The sequence below is a fragment of the Trichosurus vulpecula genome, chromosome 7 (assembly GCF_011100635.1).
Source record: "Trichosurus vulpecula isolate mTriVul1 chromosome 7, mTriVul1.pri, whole genome shotgun sequence".
NCBI classification, from domain to species: domain Eukaryota; kingdom Metazoa; phylum Chordata; class Mammalia; order Diprotodontia; family Phalangeridae; genus Trichosurus; species Trichosurus vulpecula.
This window is the reverse complement of record NC_050579.1, coordinates 135,043,255-135,062,237: the sequence shown is the minus strand read 5'-3', so window position 1 is coordinate 135,062,237 and position 18,983 is coordinate 135,043,255. Positions and strand designations below refer to the sequence as shown.

Sequence of the window (18,983 nt, the reverse complement as noted above, 5' to 3'; positions counted from 1 at the left end):
CATCCTAAGTTGATGATTACAGACAGCATTAGATTTAGAAATTAACTCACAATTTAATTTAAGACTCCAAACTATATCTTGACTATAGTAGTCAACCAGTTCAGCCCAAGGCCCATCTTTATTTGCCCATTTTCCTATGTCTTCCACACCTGAGCTCAATCCCTCATCATCAGGAAAGATAGCTGGAGGTGGGCCTCTTATATAATATGCCAGTCCAGTTATCTCAGAAAAGGATGGTACAGGTGACTGTGATAGTTCCTTCTCCATCTCCATATAAGCGTCTTCCCTGACCACAAGAGCTCAAATTCCTCAACCACTTTTCAGAAACGTAGAGAAGGGATTTTTTTCCTTGGATTTTTGGCCAAGGAAAATGGCTTTTCTTGGCCAGTGTGAATTGGCCTTAAAGACACAGTCTTTGCAAATGAACAAGTCTGAGTAGCCTTTTTTTTTTGTCAGAAAACTAGGTAGGACTGCCCTTGACTACAGAGGATCACTAACTGAGGAGGAAAGTACCTTGTTAGAGAACCTTCCGTGGTTCAAGCCTTAGGACCTTGTAATCTCTGGATATATGCAAGAAAAAAGAGGGATCCTGCATCTCTGATACTAGCATTAAGGCAAGGTAATGAACCATTAATTGATTGTATTAATGGGTTGCATTCTTCTGGGGGCTATTAGGAAACACTGCTGATCCTGGGTTTCAGGAGGGGTTTAAGTGATATCTCACGCATCTACTAGCTCAGCATGTGGGATCACAGTATTTTTCTGGGCCTAAAAGCACAACTAAATGATTGACTGAAGAAATGGAAGAAAGGTTGGATCTTTGCCAAAAAGGCCATAAGTCATTCAAGGAAAAGTGAGAAAGCCTGGAGTCAATGTAACTGGCACATAACCAAAGGCCTCGGTCACCCAGTTTGCTGGACAATAGAGCATGGCACAGATTTTGAAATCACTCACTTGACTTGGCACTTCAGGTATAACATACACAGGTGGAAAACACCAATACAAAGACAAGAAAATAAATGTGGCTGAGAATGAGGTGGGGATTCTTAACTGAGAATAAGGGGGAAGGGGGGCGGGGTGCAGAGACCAGAGATAATCAGAAATTGAAAGAGAAACTTGAGGGGAGGACATTGACAGAAGAACCTGCCATATTTACTCACTCAGGAGTAGGGGCCAACTAGAACAAGGAAAGTTCTAAAAGACTCTGAGGCATCAGGGAGGTAGATCCTGGTATGAAAACAACTACAGGGACTATAGAAGTATCATCTTTAAGATTTCAATTGCTAGCATTTATATAGCACTTTAAGGTTTGCAAACTGCTTTACATATGTTGTTTGATCCTCACAACAACCCTGAGAGGTATATGCTATTGTGATCCCCATTTTACAGATAAGGAAATAGAGGCATAGGGAGATTAAGTGATCTTATCAGGGTCACACACCTAGTAAGAATCTGAGGCAGGATTTGAACTGAGGTCTTTCTGACTTCCAAGCCCAGTGTTCTATGCACTGAACAACCTTAGCTGCCTCTAGTTTACTACCCAATGAGAGTCCTTGACAAACACAAATTTTCACTATGTTTTAGAGAACCATCTCTGCTGTCTGAGTGCCATGTATGGTTAGGTGTTTCCATTCTCCCATTTCTTCTAGGTAACTCATATACTAGGGATTGGACCTAGGGAAACCTCTGGAAGAGGCAAACAAAGATAATATTCGCACTACAGTTTGTGTAGGCATGTAGTAAAGTTTCAGCAGTCAGGTGACTGAGATGTTATGGAATGGGAAAAACAATGGTATTCATAGTGCAGGAAATCATCTCCATAGCACTCACTGCTGAGAGCTGAGAGTTGGTCAGAGAATGGTATGAGTGGTTTACAGATCTGAAGTGCCGAGAAATAGATAGCTGATGTATGGCATGGTGAAGTGGACATGGAGTCTGGCCTTGGTATGGGGAGAGCATAATATTGACAGAGTGAGTAGGCACTGTAGTGTAAGGCATAATGCAATACTAGTTCTGAGCAGATCCAGTGAGTGCAGTAAAGGAACAGAAGAGGCTTGGAGGGACAGCAGGAGTAATGCTGGAGTATGTGCCACGGATCTTCTTTTCCTGTTTCTCAACATCATGTTGTTAGGGATGGTTCCCAAAATATATTTGCTTCTATTTTTTGTTTTGTTTTTTGGATTGGTTGGGGTTTATGATCTTGGTTGCTCTCACTGAGTAAACTCTAGTGCAAAAGCAAGTAATGGTGGCAGTTATAAGATCAGTCCAGGTTAATATTACTTGTGTCAGGGGACCTTGCTTCCGATTCCTATCCATAAACAACGGTAGGCTGGTGGAAGAGGACGCACCAGTCATTCTAACAGAGACAAGCGGAGTCGGCGCTATTTCATTAGATGAATGATATTGCCGTGAAAAGGTAAAGGAGTCATAGGTCAAATTGAGATAGTGAACATTCAGGGAGGAGAGGAAAGAAATAATCTGTTTTCACAAGTGTTGACCAGACTAGCCAAATGACATCCATCTGGCAATATGTGAAGGCTGTGATAAATACCAGCAAACTGAAGCCCCAGTGAAAGCTCCTGACAGTTCCCTCACAACTGATTCTGAATAAGACTAGATTTCATGAAAGATCTGCCATCTTCTTTTGGTTACACAGCCATGTTAGTATAAGAAATTGTATATTTTTTTTAGGGATTGGGCTTAATAGGTTACATTATGCTTCAGATTATATTAGAAGAATTAAGATCCCACATTATTGGTTAACTGGTAGTTGAAACAAAGTGACCACCTGGCTAGATTTAACAAAATGCAGTATAGAAAGCTTTTTGTGCATATTACAGAAACTGGATGAAACTAAAGTCTTCAGGAGTGAGGCACAGTGAGTCTGTAGAAATATTTCCAGTTAGGCATACCCCTTAACTTGTAGAGAGGTAGATCTACACCTCCCAAAAGGAAAAAGCACATTTAACCAAAAGAGGCTGTGACTGAACATAGGAATCTGTTAGAAAATTTGGGAGATACTGGTACTTGCTGGGCTTCACCATCACACTCTGGTATTTGCAGATTGGATTCACTTTATGTATCAGTTCTTGTTAACAGTCTGGCTGATTCTTCTTTTTTCTGCTCTTCTTCCCACTGTCCAGGCCCCTCAGGTTTTTCAGCTTTCTGAATTTCGACCAAAATTCTAAAATTCCAGAAAGGTCTTCTGGAGTTGTCTATTTGTTTGCTTTCTTGGGGGAGCAGAGGGGAGAGGAAAAAAAAGGTTCCTAACGTATGGCAATGTTTGCATGAGCTTAGAAGCAAGCTGCTTTAGGTCTTCTTTGAATTACTTCATCCAGCTGAACTTTAGGAGCTCCTCTTTATTCTGTCCTTTGGTGATTCTTCACCTTCATCTCTGGCATTCTGATATTGTCAAGGTGAATGAGGGACTGTGCCTTGACTTTAGTTAGGCACCTCTTCTTTCAGTAGCTCTTTTGTTTTCTTTTCCTTCCGCAATTTCTACTCTTTGTCCCAGGAATCAAAGGAGATGGGCACATGTCCACTGTTCGCTGCATTAGAATTTAGCATTTAAAAGGCACTGTATGGTGTGGTATGGGACTTGAGCATGGTTTGGTCTTAAATATAGGCTTCTGTGGGTTCGTTAACTTGGGCATCAAAAGTTTGAAAAACAACAAACTTTCCATTATCCTTCTTCCTAACCAAGTACTTAGGGTTCCTTTATGGAAAACTTCTAATTTGCTGTAAAAGAAGGACAGAAGTAGAGAAGCAGAGGCTGTTTCTTCAGAAGGCCTTTTCTTTCATGGAACAAACCAAAAGGCTTGGCAGTGGTGGGACCCTTGCCCACTCAGGCTGGGGAGGGAGGGTACTTCCCAAAGTTCACCTCTTTGCATTTCTTCTTGGCTCTTTGAGTGCTGTTTGATCCTATCATTTATGCAGCAGTAGAGGTCAACTGATTTGGTTACTTGGCTAAATGTTTTCTTCAGAGACTGTTCTATTCCTGCTAGAGTTCTTTTCAGAGACTCTTCATTCTTTTTAAGCAGCTCTACCACCTTCTACCTCTTCTCCAACTCTGTGTTTCTAAGTATTTTCAGAACCTTTCCCCTTATGGGTGTTGTGCTAGATACAATAGATCTGCCTGTGTAGATCATATGAAATAATGTATATAAATAATTTTGCAATGATTTAAGTGCTACACAAATGTCATCCATTATTGGGGAAGAAAGTACATTTTGCACTGAAGTTCTTTAGTGGCCTCTAGAAGAAATTGGTATTTCAATTGTCCACTATAAAACCACACCACATCGCAAGCTAATTGCAACAAAACAGAAAAGCTTGACCAAGAAATGAGCCTATGCTACAATGTTATATATCAGTTAAGACTGGGCACAGTATTTTCCCATGGTCAAATCTGAATACAACAATATGAAACATTCAGGTGATCTCTGTTCCAGGTCACATATGAGTTATGCCCTGAGTCTCTGCCTTCTATACATGGTATAGCAAAAGCTTTGGTTCATCCATGCAAACCCAGTAACACAGTGAATGATTCCTACGTTGGAATTAGGAAACCATACCAATAAGACTTCATGTCCCTTAATAAAGGCTGCTTAGAACGCTTTATTATAAATCAGCCTCCCATATATGAAATTGCTAGCTAGGGCCCGGAAAATTTACTAAATATTCCACATCTTTCCTAAAGCTTGTATATCCTCCAGAATTCTTGCAACAATTTCAGTAAAAAGCCTTCATTCACATCAGGTATAGGGAGAACATGAAAAAAGGAAGATTCTAGATTCTAAATGACAGTTAGGATATTGGTACTACTAAACAGCATGACCCATGGACTAGCCAGGAAGATAGGTGGAGGATGTACTTGCCCCTGCACTATTTAGCATTTGCTGACTAATAACTATTACTGACATTTTTAAGGTGTTTTCATCAATAACACATGAAAATGCCAGTAGATAGGTGGTAAAAGGATATAAATAGGCAATTTTCAGAGGAAGAAACCCAAGATATCAATAAGCACTAATAACAAGAGAAATGCAAACCAGAACAACTCTAATGTCACATGTCACACCCACCAGACTGGCTAACATTGGAAAAAAAGAGAAATGTGGTTGTTGAAGGAAGACCTGCACACCAATGCATAGTTAGTTGGTGGAGCTGTGAATTGGTGCAATCATTCTATACAATAACTTAGACATATACCCCCCAGACCACTAACGTGAACAAATTCTTTGACCCAATGATACCACTACTAGGTAAACATTGTAAAGAGATCAAAGAAAGAGGAAAAAGATGCATATGTACAACATTTATAGCAGCACTTTGTTGTAGCAAAGCCCTAGAAACGAAGGGAGGTATCCATCAACCCAGGAAATGCTGAACAAATTACTGAACAAAATACAGCAAATGTATTGGCAGCTAGGTGATATAACAGAATGACTGTTCGACCTGGAGCCAAGAAGACTTAAGTTAAAAATCTGCCTCAGACACTCATGTAGTTTTGTTGTGTTACCCTGAGCAAATCACTTAATCTCTCACATCTCCAGTTTCTTCAATCTTTAAAAAAAAAGGGGGAGGGCATGATAGTAATAGCACTTACCTCACAGGGATGTTGCGAGGCTCAAATGAGTTAACATATATAAAGCACTATGCAAGCCATAAAGCAATGCTATTATTATTATGTAATATAATATTATTATACATATTAAAAAAAGGAGAATTCAGAGAAATCTGGGAATATTTTTATGAATTGATGCAAATTGAAGGGGGCAGAAGTAGAACAATTATGTATGCAAAGACCACAATATCATAATGGAAATCAACCTCGAAAGACCTAAAACCTCTGATTAATGTAATGACCATTCATGACTCTAGGAGACTGATGATGAAAAATGCCTCCTACTTGGTGGAAAGGTGATATACAGAATGAGATATATGTTTTCAGGTACAAACATTACAACACAAATTTATTTTGCTTGATTACTTTTGTTACAAGGGAGTACTATTATTATTATTTCACTTATTTGTGAGATGGTGATATGAAGAAAGAAAAAGTATCAATGAAACATTCAAAAAACACAGAAGAGAACAATTAGTAAGTTAAAATGGGGACACAGACAAGTAGGGTAATGTTGGCAGTATCATATTAAATTTAATAGGAATAGGGATGGGACCTATGATTTCACTGGTATAAGGAACGCTCAGGTAAAGAAACTCCCAATATGAATGTGAGTCAGCCCCTTTTATGTAACTTGGCTTTACAAAGCTGCCTAGGGCACTGAAGTAGTAAGTGATTTGCCCAGGGTCACACAGCCAGTATGTGTCAGACACAGAAAGTGAATGCAGGTCTTCCTGTCGCTGAGGATAGCTTTTAATCCACCATGCCACATTACCTCTCTTCTATGTATTTTGGGCACCTTTGTATATGGAAATGTTTATGTCTGAACACTGATGATATGTCCTGCAGATCTGGTCTATTAGATTTGGTCTGTCCTCTGCAACTAAGCTCTTTCCCCCATCACAGGGCAAGGCTGCCAAGCAGTAAGTGTGTACTTTACATGATAAGAAGTACTATATTCCACACAGCCTCCTCTGATTAAAAGGAGAAAAAAAGGGAGCTTAGATCCTTATGTAAAATAAGTACATCTAAAAGAGGAATTGTTATATTTTTCAAAATGTATATAGTACAATACCCTGTTTTGTAATGGTCATGTGATTTACATTCAAAATAATGTATACAACTGTACTGATTTTATGAAATCTGAATATGCACAAAAGCTAAAATACTAAAAACTATTGTTAAAATGAAGGTTTTAAGCTGGAAAATAGACCTTTGGTTAAAATAACATAACATTATTTTGAAAATATATAATACTTTCCTCTGTCCCTCACCTCCCTCCATACACTACCACCCTATGTTTTAGATTATCTCAATTGCCACTTCAGGAGATAAAAGCTCAGCTTTTGTAGTGCACTTAAGGTTTACAAAGTGTTTTCTCATAACAATTCTGTGCACTAGCTAGAACAAGTATTATTATCCCAATTTATAGATAAAGAAACTGAACCCCAATGACTTGGCCACAGTTACAATTAAAAAGCATTATGGTCAGGGCTCAAACACAGGCCTTTAGATTCCAAAGCCCATGACTCTTACCACTACACCATTCTGCCTCTAAGTTCCTAGAAGAAATGTTACCTTCCCCCCGATAAAACTGAGGCACAACAAGGTCACACACCTGGGAAAGGTTTCTGCCTCAATAACTAAAAGAAATTCTTTTCTCCTTGTCAGTAAGGTGAATTTTAGTGTAAGTAAGGTGGTTTCTAGTGTGTGTAAAGTGGATTTTGGTTATTATTTCTTAGAGTTCAGTTTCCCAGGATCTGTGACCATAATAATCTCTGTTTCCCAGGTATCAGATATGAGTTCCTAGGCTTATGGTTCAAAACATCTCCACCAAGCTTGCGCAGCATTATACAAAGAGAAATAACATAAACGTGTGTGCTGAAACTGTAAATATCCACTGCAACTGCACAGCGAGATATAGGGATGAGGTGATGTAAACTTGGGAGGTTATTGATGGCAATATGTCTTCTTTGTCTGATGCCCTATAAAAACAGGTGGGCATTGGTCAGCGAGTTGGGGAACCTTTATGGTTGAATGCACAAGCTGGAATGCTGTATGTCTTGATCAGCCCCCATCGAGGCTTGGGAGGGGGGAATCTGTGTTTGCCTCAACCAGCCCCCATTGAGGCTTGAGGGCATTTAGGGGATGCACAAGTTGTGCCTGTCTCTATTGACCCCATCGAGATGTAGGGGTAGTTGCTTCCTCTTCTCGCCAGCCCCTTCAAGAAGGGTGATTAGGGAATACTGTAGGAGTTTGTGGTGCTTCCGTTATCAGCAATACTGTGTTAGAGAAGACTATACTAGAATAAAGCTTATTATTAACCCCTTTGAAGCTCTCTTTCCTGTCTGACCAGATCAAGAATGAACCTGTTAGAGGCTGGAGTCTGAAGCCTCCAGTGCCTCCTGTGTATTATCTAACACTCCTGATCTAAAATATTACTGTTTTCCTGCCTGTAACTTCTACAAATTGACCCAGCTTCCCTAAAATCTTTGTGTCCCCAATAGCATGAGTGTGAAGTGTGACTTGGGTGTGAATCTGGCACAGTGTGAGGATTTGATAGTTACAGATGCTAAGGATGAGATCATGGATCAGGTAGACCACAAGGGGGACTAACTATTATCCTGATGTTCCTGTCACCATGGAGCCAGTAAATTTCTCCTTTAGGCCTAATGTGAATTTTACTGGGTAGCCACTGTTTTAGTGGCTTGCTTGTAAATAATACAGTTACAGATGGTTTGCCATTGAGTTTTCTTAGCCAATGTGAGCCAAAATGAGGCTTCCTCTAACAGAATAAGTTCTCTACCTTTCCCAGGGATAAGCAAGGACACAGCTGGTACTTGGGGCCAAGGATATAAAGGCCAGTAGCCGACCTCCATCCCGGATACCAGCTAATCTTCAAACTAAAGTTACATATATATTATGTTAGGCAAGGTCATGACTACTTCTAACAATAGCAAAGATTACTCAGTGCTACATGGGACTGGATGTCTAGTGTGTGTTCATTTCTGAACCATAGACTAGACCAGAAGACAGAAAAAGCTATCACAATCCAAGATGCCACCATTTGGATCCTTCTGGATCCTTAGTTAGTGGTTTCTACCCTGGGGGGGGGGAGGGTCTAGAAGATCCTAATAAATTGACTTTACCACAGACTCAGAGTAGCTTTAAAAAAAAAGGTGGGAAGGGGCTGTTCTTATAGAATGGTGTTACCTATCTGAGGAAGAAATTGATAAGGAGTCTCTTACCTTGAGGCACTTAGTCTGCTGGGCAGAAGCTCCAGAAACAATCACAGCTGTGGCCTAGGCAGAAGCTCCTGGGGCCCCCAAACCCTGTTTATGATATCTTGGAAAGAATAGTGGGCTTAAGAGTAATTAGTTCTGACACTAGCTCTATGACAGTGAGCAAAACTAGTAACTTCTCTTAACCTCATTTTCCTCATCTGTAAAACTGGGACAATAATACTTGTATTGCCTATCCTATAGACTTATTATGATGGAAGTGTTTTTTTAATTATAAAGTATCACAGACACGTGAGCTAACACTATTATTCTTCTTTGAGTTCCTTGCCTGTGTCTGTAGGACTCTGTTTTCTCCCTGTAGGATGTGTTGGGAAACAGTGAGCTCATCCATTGCCTAAAGAAATGTGGGTAGGTATTTGGGTTTTTTTTTTGAAGGTGGGAAGGCAAGGCAATTGAGGTTAAGTGATTTGTCCAAGGTCACACAGCTAGTAAGTGTCAAGTGTCTGAGGCAGGATTTGAACCCAGGTCCTCTGACTCCAAGACCAGTGCTCTATTACTATGCTACCTCGCTGTCCCAGGGGTAGGTATCTGAAACAAGATTTTGGTTCCAAACAAGTATGCATTTCCTGAATACAAAGGGTCAACCTGCAGTAATAGATGGAATAGTATACAAGCAGCCACTGGAAGGCAAATGATAGGGACTGGAATGACCTAATGGACTGCAAGACTATCAAGATGACATTGTCTGGCAAAGCTCTCCTAGACCACAGAAGGATTCTTGGCTCAGTAAGAAGGCAGATGAAATTCAGTTTTACACTGATAGTAACAACCCAAAGTGCTTCTATGATGCCCTAAAGGCTATTTGTGGGCCTATGATTTATGTATGATGCATCTCAACTAAGTAAGCACTGATTAAGCCACACCAATCAGTAATAAGGATATGATCCCCTAAAGAGACAGGCTGAACATGTCCATAGTACTCTCAACAGACCGTCATCAATCGATGCTGAAGTCACTGACTGTATACCTCACATTGAAGTCAATCCCTTCTCTAGCCAAACTTCCAACTGAAAAAGAGGTTTTGAATGCCATTAGGCTCCTCCTGTATGAACAAGTACCTGATGCTGATTCCATTCTAGCTGAGATTTACAAGGAAGGGGGTCCACTGCTCACACAAAAGCTGACTAAATTCTTCTAGGTTATATGGCAAGAGGAGGTTATCTCCCAGGAGATCAAGGATGCCTCCACTGTCCATCTCTATAAAGAAAAAAATAGGTTGTCCTATGACAAGAACAGGGGAGTTTCTCTCTTAGTCACTGCCAGTAAGATTCTTGCCAGAGTCCTTCTTAATAGGTTGGTCCTTCACCTGGAAGATAGTCATCTACCTGAGAGCCAGTGTGGCTTCAGAAAGGGCTAAGGAATGGTTGATATGGTGTTTGCTGCCCAACAACTCCATGAGAAATGCCAGGAGCACAACAGAGGTCTGTACACAGTGTTTGTCAATCTGACCAAGCCTTTGATACTGTTAGTCATGAAGGCTTGTAGAAGATTATGTTAAAATTTGGTTGCCTAGAAAAGTTCATCAGTATTGTATACCAGTTTTATGATGGCATGCTTGCAAGGGTTCTGGATAAAGGATGATGCTCTCACACTTTCCCAGTCATTAATGGAGTGAAGCAGGGCTGTATGCTTGCTAACATGCTTTTTAGCATGATGTTTTCAGCAATGTTGTCAGAAGCATTTAATGATGATGACATCAAAGTCAGCTACTGTATTGAGGGTAAATTATTTAACTCAAAAAGCCTACAAGCCTAGCCTAAAGTGAAGGGAAAATTGGTACGTGAATTTTTTTGTTTGTAGATGATTGTGCACTCAGTGCAAACTCTGAAACTAAGATGCAACAAATCGATTCTCTGCTGCTTATTCTAATTTTGGCCTAACAATTAACACCAAAAAAATACAGGTTCTCTACCAGCCAGCACCATACATCCAAACATGGAACCATCCATTACAGCAAATGGATGAATACTGTGGTAAGTTCACTTACTTTGGCAGTATACTTTTGTTTCAACAATCCAGCTAGCACCTCTTGTGGGGGTGAAAGACCAACACAAGCCCAACAACAAGAACACTACCAGCGTGCTGCAAAAGCACAGGTTCTTTTGATCTGTTTTAGTAAGGAAAGCAACGTTAAGGGGTTGACAAGTTTATTTTAATTCAGCATACAAATATCATTCACTTAGTTCAGGGGAAAAAACCAGCACCCTGGACTTTGGAGCAAAATACAAACAAAGTACAAACATCAACAGACAGACCTTGTCTGATTCAAATCCCAATATATAGTTACCAGAGTTTAACAAAGTCTCAGCATCCGGGTTTACAAGCTGGAGGGCTCTTAGCTACAGCTGCCCAGAGTCTCCACATCAGCGCCACCTCGAGTGAGAGCCCTAAACAAATTACAAACATCGACAGACCAAAAACAGATTCATAGTTATCAACTTCTAGGTTCAGCCTGGGAGCTCATAACGATGGCTGGCCCAGAGTCACTCACGCCACCACTGCTGTGGGAAAGAGCTCCAAAAAAGAGAAAGCCAATCCCTGGTTTTATATCTTTTTCAGGGTCAAGGATGAGTCACACATGCAACTCACCCACGTGACCTAGAATCGTCACAAAGAGGCGACTTGAACCCACGTGGTCTAAAAGCCTCTGATGTCCCAAACATGTCACTCAAACTCATGTATAAACTAGGCCGTCCCCTGAGGCAAGGAGGCACCAAGGACACCCAAATCTAATCAAGGAAACAAAGGCCAAACTCTTCCAGGGGACTTGGTTGAACTAAGTGCTAGGAGCCCATTTTGCTTACCAACACAACTTTCTAGGGATGCACATCTAGATGATGAGGTTGACACATGCATTGCCATTGCTAGCTCAGTGTTTGTAAGGATCCAAAGGAAAGTGTGGGAGAGAAAAGATATTAGACTGCCTACTAAACTGAAAGTCTACAGAGACATGCTGACTTGTTGTTATATGCTTGTGAAACATTGACAATACCATGCCAGGAAGCTGAACTGCTTCCATCTGAATTGTCTCAGGAAGATTCTGAAGATCACTTAGCAATCTTTTCTCAGCTAAACTGCCAAGCATTCAAACTACTGCAGACAGCACAACTCCAATGAGCTGGCCACATTGTGTGAATGCCAAATATACGTTTGCCTAAAAGACTATTTTATGGAGAACTCATGCAAGGAAGGCACTCACATGGTGGTCAGAAGAAACAATGTTAAGGTCACTCTGAAGAACTCTGGAATTGGTTGCTTGACATGGGAGACATTGGCACAGAAGCACACAGCATGGCATACCCCCATCAGAGAAGGTGCTGGGCTCAATGAGCAAAGCAGAATTGTAGTAGCTCAAAAGAAACATGAGATGTGCAAATTGGGAGACATCTCCACTCCAAATGTTCATATAGACTATTTGTGCCTGACTTGTGGTGAAGTGTTCCAAGCTCATATTGACTGATCAGTCACAGTCAGACACACTATACACTGACCTCAACAGTGATGTCATTTTGGTCCTCTTAGAGAATGAAAGACAATAACCATTATGTAGCCTGTACGGACCCTTATATATGGTTTAGTAGCCTCCTTTTTATTTGAGTTTGATGCCATTGTTTTACATAGTCTCCCATTTCTGAAAATACAGCACATTCTTACCCAACTTCTCTGTTCCCCCAAAATGAACTTCGAAGTCATTTACCATGAGATACAAGAGCAAACCCAGAAGTCCCAGCACACATCATTCTTGTTAGTGAGATGCTTCTGCTCATTTTTATCTTATTTTACTTTTCCTTAAGTAATTGGTGTATATCTTATTTGTGCAATATAATGGGCCTGGAAGTTGAGGTTCACATCTTTATTCATCATCCTTTCCCAAGTGCTACTTGCTTTTGTATTGAGATAGATCTGAATTTATTCAAAATAATTTTGTTTCTGTTAAAATTTTCCAAAAGTATTTGAGTAATAAAAGTGACTATTAAATGTATGACTAATAAGGTACATAAAAATCTTCTTCAATGATATCTGACAAAATAAAATTATTCACTGATATATAACCCTGCTCAGTAACATATAAGACACTGCCAGTCATCTCGAAGTGAATAGTGGATATATATTTTTGTAAGAGCTAACGCAATTTTCACTGTACCTGAAATCACATGCTGTGGTTAATTCTGCTCCTCCACCCATTGCTCTTCCTTGAATCAAAGCAACACTTATTAAAGGCAGCCTACATAGTGAAGAAAAACAAGAGTGTTATTAATTGCTTTATATTTTTTAATGTCAATTTACAAATCCTGCATCAATATGTTAGAAGATTCAATGGAAGAACTACATTATTACAGTATGTTATAATCAGAAACAATCTCTAGAAGACAATGAAACATCGAGTTTTATTCTGGATTGGGTATGGGGAGGGGAAAAGAAGAGGAAGGGAGAAAGTGCAACTTAAAATTCATACTAAAATTACTGTAATCATTCTCCCTAAATAGATTGATATTCTGTAACTGGGCACATGGAGCAACACTGAAACTTAGTTCCAGAGATATTTGAGTCCTGGAACATTAAACTAGACGAAGGCACACAAGGAACTCAGAAAGAAAAATTCATTGTACAAATAGAAAATCCTTTTACAAAATGATCGTCTTTTATAAAGGGCTGCTGCCCAATATTATTAGTCATTCTACTCAGAATTCAAGTGAATAGAACTTCCCAACTCAAATGTCTAGGGCAATTATGAGTGAGCAAAAATGAGGACTCAGTCTCAGCTCTCCCTGAGACTTCTCTTCAGCCACCCAAGGGAACAATTCCATATGGCTACGGAGGAGTCCCAGTGTCCCTGTCCATATTCTGTAATCTCAAATCGGATTTGAGGAAAAACGAATCAGTACTCAAGAATTTGAATAGGATTGTGCAAGTGCGAGTTCCACAGGTAAAAAAGAGTAATCAGTTCAGACAGAGTTTGCCTCTCAAAATACAAAGTGCCAGGTTACACAACTCCCCTACCCCCTACCCCCACTCCTTCCTATCCTCACACTTGGTTCTTCACTGATGCAAGTCCTAGCCAAGGCTTTGCTCAATCGAACCCTTTGTCTTTGCGAAGCATTTTCAAGCCACCACAGCTCACAGTCATTGCTCCCTCCTTCATCCTCACAGTATTTATTTGTACAACTCATGGCAATTAATTCTGGAATTGCCTTGTGGTAGATCTTGTATGAATATTTCCTTATCTTTACTTAGCTAACCCTCCTGGTATCCCTATTCTATAAAGTGCTTACAGTTCAGAGTATGCCTTACACCTCATAGCTAAGTCCCTTGTTATACACAACAGGTGTGTCAACATTTGCTAACGTGTTGACTGTTTGCTTGCTCATTACCCAGAGTCATTTTAAATGATAGTCAAGTCTGCCCAGAGAGGTATTCATCACCTGCCTTAGCATTTTCAATGACTGATCTGTTTTTAATCTTAATGCTAGCAGTAGAGTTACAAAGAGTTATTTCTAGTAGCCTGGAGTAACCCCATAGCAAGGTAAGGGATACTACCTCATGAATCTTGTTAAGGTGTTTTGCATAAACATGCACAATTCGACTCCATCCTACAAGTAAAAACAAAAACAAAGATAATGTACAACTAATGTAATTACATTACAGAGGGAAAACTATTTTTTTGAATTTCAGAATGCCAACATTGTAGAGCTCAAAAGTGAACCTGACTTTACTGCATTCTGCAAACTTTATGTAGCTCACATAACAAACTGCATTTCCCCAAATAACTGCTTTCATGTTTTGTGAAGCAGAATTACACCTGGAAACTGAAAACCAAAGAAATAAACATATGTAAAATAGCTGAGGATGATAGGGGCTAGAAAAATATGTTGATTCTTATTAATAATAAAATAAATTATTCTGATTTACACAAAGAATAGATTCTTCTTAATCATTCAATCAACAAGCATTTCTCAAGTATCGAATAGGAAGTGGAGACACAAAAACAAAAGCAAAATATTCCCTGTCCTCAAGACCTTACATTCTAATGGGAGAGACAACAAAGGAAGGAAACATGCCTACCATGTGCCACTAATTTCTGATCTGACTGTGCATCAGCAACTAATTCTGATATGTCCCACATCTATAAACAACTATTACTTGTATGTGGATTAGAGTCAATTTCAGTTTTTATGATTTTTTTTACTTCCCATAGCTAACACCTTTTGACTCTTTTCTTAAAGAAAATTCTCCTGAAATATATATGAAGTCTCCGAGTTGTCAAAAAAATGTTAAACCTCTTCGGTTTCTTAGCCTTGAATCAAATTTTCAAACACACTTCATGGTAGTCTTTTTGCTTACACCTATCATGAGTATTCCAAGCAAGATGATTGTGTCACATAAAGCAATACTGCTCATTTCTCAGTCCAAGCTTAAAAAAAAAAATGGAAGCAGCAGCAAGGAGATAGACAAGAGCACTAGGATAATAACTACTAAATCTAAAAGTTAATCAAGAAGGTAAAGAAAAAAATTATCTTCCAGGTAGGTACAAATACATTTCAGAGTTGCCAGTTTCACCTCTATGTCACAGAAAACTGGAAAAATGTATATCTCCCCCCCAACATCCTGCATTCAAACTGTTCAATCCACCAAAAAAATGGTATATCTTGATAGCCTGTATGATATCAATAGTATCAAAACAGTATTTGCTTAAGGTTGTGGATAAAATCAAAACAGTATAATAAATACTTTTTCTAGTTCTTTTTACAGCTTTCCTATGCCCTGTCCTAAACCTTTTCAAGATTAATCTTTGCATTACATCAAATATTTTGCCTTCTCAACTGAGGATTATCTAACTTCTACCTAACTATCAGATATCTTACTACTCTTTGAACAACTGGTGTTAGAACTAATTCAACTCTTTCTTAAACTTAATTTTTTAAAGCTTCTGTAAAAGAAAATAAACTTATATACTGCTCTTCAAACAAATGATATTAGAACTGAACTAATTCTTTCTTAGGCTTAAATAATAGGGAGGGGGGCCCATGTAAAATAAAGGAAGGTATAAGTTTAATACAAACTATATTAGAGATTCAATGACTTCTCTCCTAAAAACTTTAAAATATAATGAAAAAGGCAGCATGATCAACAACAAAATCATAATCAAAAATCATTTTAAAAAGGACATTGGAGCACTTTATCAGAATTGGTTTGGGCATTCTATCTAAACTATAATCTATCCCAGCTATCTCATCATCTTCAGCACCCAAAACCTAAGGCAATTTCACCAAATAAGCAGATATTTCAGTGATGCATTTGTGACTATAAAGGGCAGAGTGTTTGCTACAGAAAGAAAAGCTTCTTTTACAGAGGGACTATTTATAAGGCCATGTTAAAAATTTCAGAGCTTCTTAGTTGGGATAGAACAGCCTCATTCAGACCTTACAGCTGCAACTTGTAAACATTTCTGAATCTCAAGAGTCATGAAGCCATTTTAAATTAGTTAAGAACTCCATACATTTATACTCATCATTTTGACACAATTATACTAGAAAAATGACATAAGCATTAATACTTTAACACATACTGTTTTGTATGATTTCTGATATACTTTAAACTCCTTCCAATGGATTTCCTATCTCACCCTCCAAAGAAGCTACTCCCTATCTCCCCAAGCCTCTCACATCGCCATCCATCCATCTCTCAAGCCATTATTTTACTGAGAAAACTGAAATAATTCAATAGGAATTCCCCCTCTTTTTCCTTTCTCTTCATTGCAAAACCCCCTGACATCCTCCTCCTCCACTCTTTCCTCCTTTCCCCCAGTTTTTAACAAAGAGATGGTCTGTTCCCTTGCAAAGGCCAACCACTCTACATGTATACTTGACTTCATTCCATACTTCCATCCCATGTTCTCCACTAGATTGCATTTTAACCATCCCCATTTCCCCAGATTCCCTCAAATTTTCAACCATTTCCTATCTGGTTCCTTACCATGCTAATTCTCCCTCCATCCTTAAAAAACACCTTCACTACAGTCTACCATCCCCTCAATCTATCACCATATATGATATATATGTACACAAATCTATATACAATATGTGCCTATATCTATCTTTCCTTTCTCAGCCAAACTCCTTGAAAAAAACTCACTTCTGCCTCCACTTCCTCACCTTACATTCATTCAACCTATTGCAATTTGCTTTCTAGCCTCATCACTCAATTGAAACTATACTTACTAACCATTCCTTAATCGTCAAATGTGTTGGTCTTTTCTCAGTCTTCACCTACCTACTATATTTGACACTGTTGACCACTTGCTCCTAGATACTCTTGGGATACCATTCTTCCCCTGTTCTCCTCCTACCTGTCTGACCATTTACTTTCTGTCTTCTTTGCTGGATCATCATTCAAATCATGCCCCAAAATGTGAATGTACCCTAAGATTCTGTTATAAATCTCTTCTCTTATAATCTCTGTGGGAGACCTCATCAGTTCCCTCAGCTTCAGAAACAGCCTCAGTTTCTTCCCTGAACTTCATCCCTGTATCTCCAACTGCTTGTTGGAAGGACCTCTCCCTCTGATTGGATGTCTCCTCCCAGAACCTCAATTTAAGCAGGGTGCCAAGGCCAGCCACGTCTTTTTTTTCTTTAGGTTGCACTTCAGAGTTTTTCTACCATGCTCTAGCTCTGTGCCCACCCCCTTTCGGTTTTCTTTTAGGTGCCTTTCCCATTAGAATGAAGGCTCCTTGGGGGCAGGGTCTGTCTTCCTTTCTACTTGTACTTGTATTCCCATCCTTAGCACAAGGGTTGACACATAATAAGAGTATGACAAATGATTACTGACTATTGTTACCACTACAGCCAATGTTATTTTCCCTAAATGAATATCTGACCTTGTCACTCCCTACTCAATAAAATCCAGTGCCTCTAGGATAAAATATCAACTCTGTTTAGCTTTTAAAGTCCTTCACAACTTGGTCCTAACCTATCTTTTTAGTCTCCCTTTCACACTCTGCAATCCAACAAAACTGGCCTCACTTCTTTACATATGATACTCCATGGCTTTTAATGGGCTGTTGTCCACACTTGGAGGTACTGCCTCCTCACCTCTGCCTCATAGAGTTCCTCTCTTCTCACAAGACACAGCTTAAGCATCATCTCTTGCAAGAAGTCTTTACTGAGTCTTCCTTTTCTGATTTCCTCCCTACCAAACCATCTTACATCTAACAACCTTGTATTTATTTATATTTATTTTGTGTATTCTCATATACATTCTACATATTATGTGTCATATCATATGAAAACATCATACATAGATTAGAGTGTTAAATTCCTTGTAAGTAGGGATTATTTCATTTATATGTGTATCCCAAGCCTAACACAGTATCTGGCACATAGTTGGCCCTTAATAAATGCTTGTTGATTGAAACAATAATCAAGTCTGAAAAGTTCTGGGCAAAAGGAATTTTGCTAAATCACATTTTTTCTCCATACACTATGATCAAAATTTAAATTTGTAATGTATAGATAATCACTTACCAGTATTTGCTGAAGTTCTCTCCTAAATTGTTCACATTATTTGCTGCCTTTTTAAAGGTTAGCTACACTCCTTTTCAATACTTCCCACTACTTACACTAGTTTCTAATTAAATTTTTTAAAAAATAAAACAAATACTTTAGTTCAAGAGGTTTCTAGGGGAATATAATAAGAACAAGTAAACCTAGAAACCTAATGATCATGTATTTAAGTATTATTATCCTCACATAAACAAGGACAGGCTAAAGCCAACTGAAGAATGTGTTATATTACTGAACCTCAAAACTCTTGATGATCTCTCTATAAAAGCTGTTTGCTTCTCTTACATTAGCCTCCCTGTCTTCCAAGGTAAAAATACAGATTTCTGGAAAGAAATTAGTTAGAAATTGCCCTCTTAATGGCCATAGAAGTATACCACAAAGAAGAGCACTAGTTCTCTCCTTTACAAAAGAAAATTTAAGCCAAGAGTGAGGAATGTGCTGGTATTGAAGTCTGAGGATTTGGGTTCAAATTTACCTCTAATACTTGCTACTTTG

At 39.0% G+C, this 18,983-nt stretch overlaps 1 protein-coding gene across 2 annotated transcripts in view; it reads right to left on the bottom strand.

The window, feature by feature from the left end:
* The window catches only part of ECHDC1 (ethylmalonyl-CoA decarboxylase 1), a 51,261-nt gene that overhangs the window by 15,574 nt on the left and 16,704 nt on the right, over positions 1 to 18,983 (bottom strand). For both annotated transcript variants that reach the window (XM_036766413.1, XM_036766412.1), the window contains exons 4-5: positions 14,467 to 14,519; positions 13,073 to 13,153 (exon numbers count right to left, since the gene is read on the bottom strand). In XM_036766413.1, the coding sequence (XP_036622308.1) occupies positions 13,073 to 13,153; positions 14,467 to 14,519 (134 nt within the window). The remainder of the gene's footprint in view (positions 1 to 13,072; positions 13,154 to 14,466; positions 14,520 to 18,983) is intronic.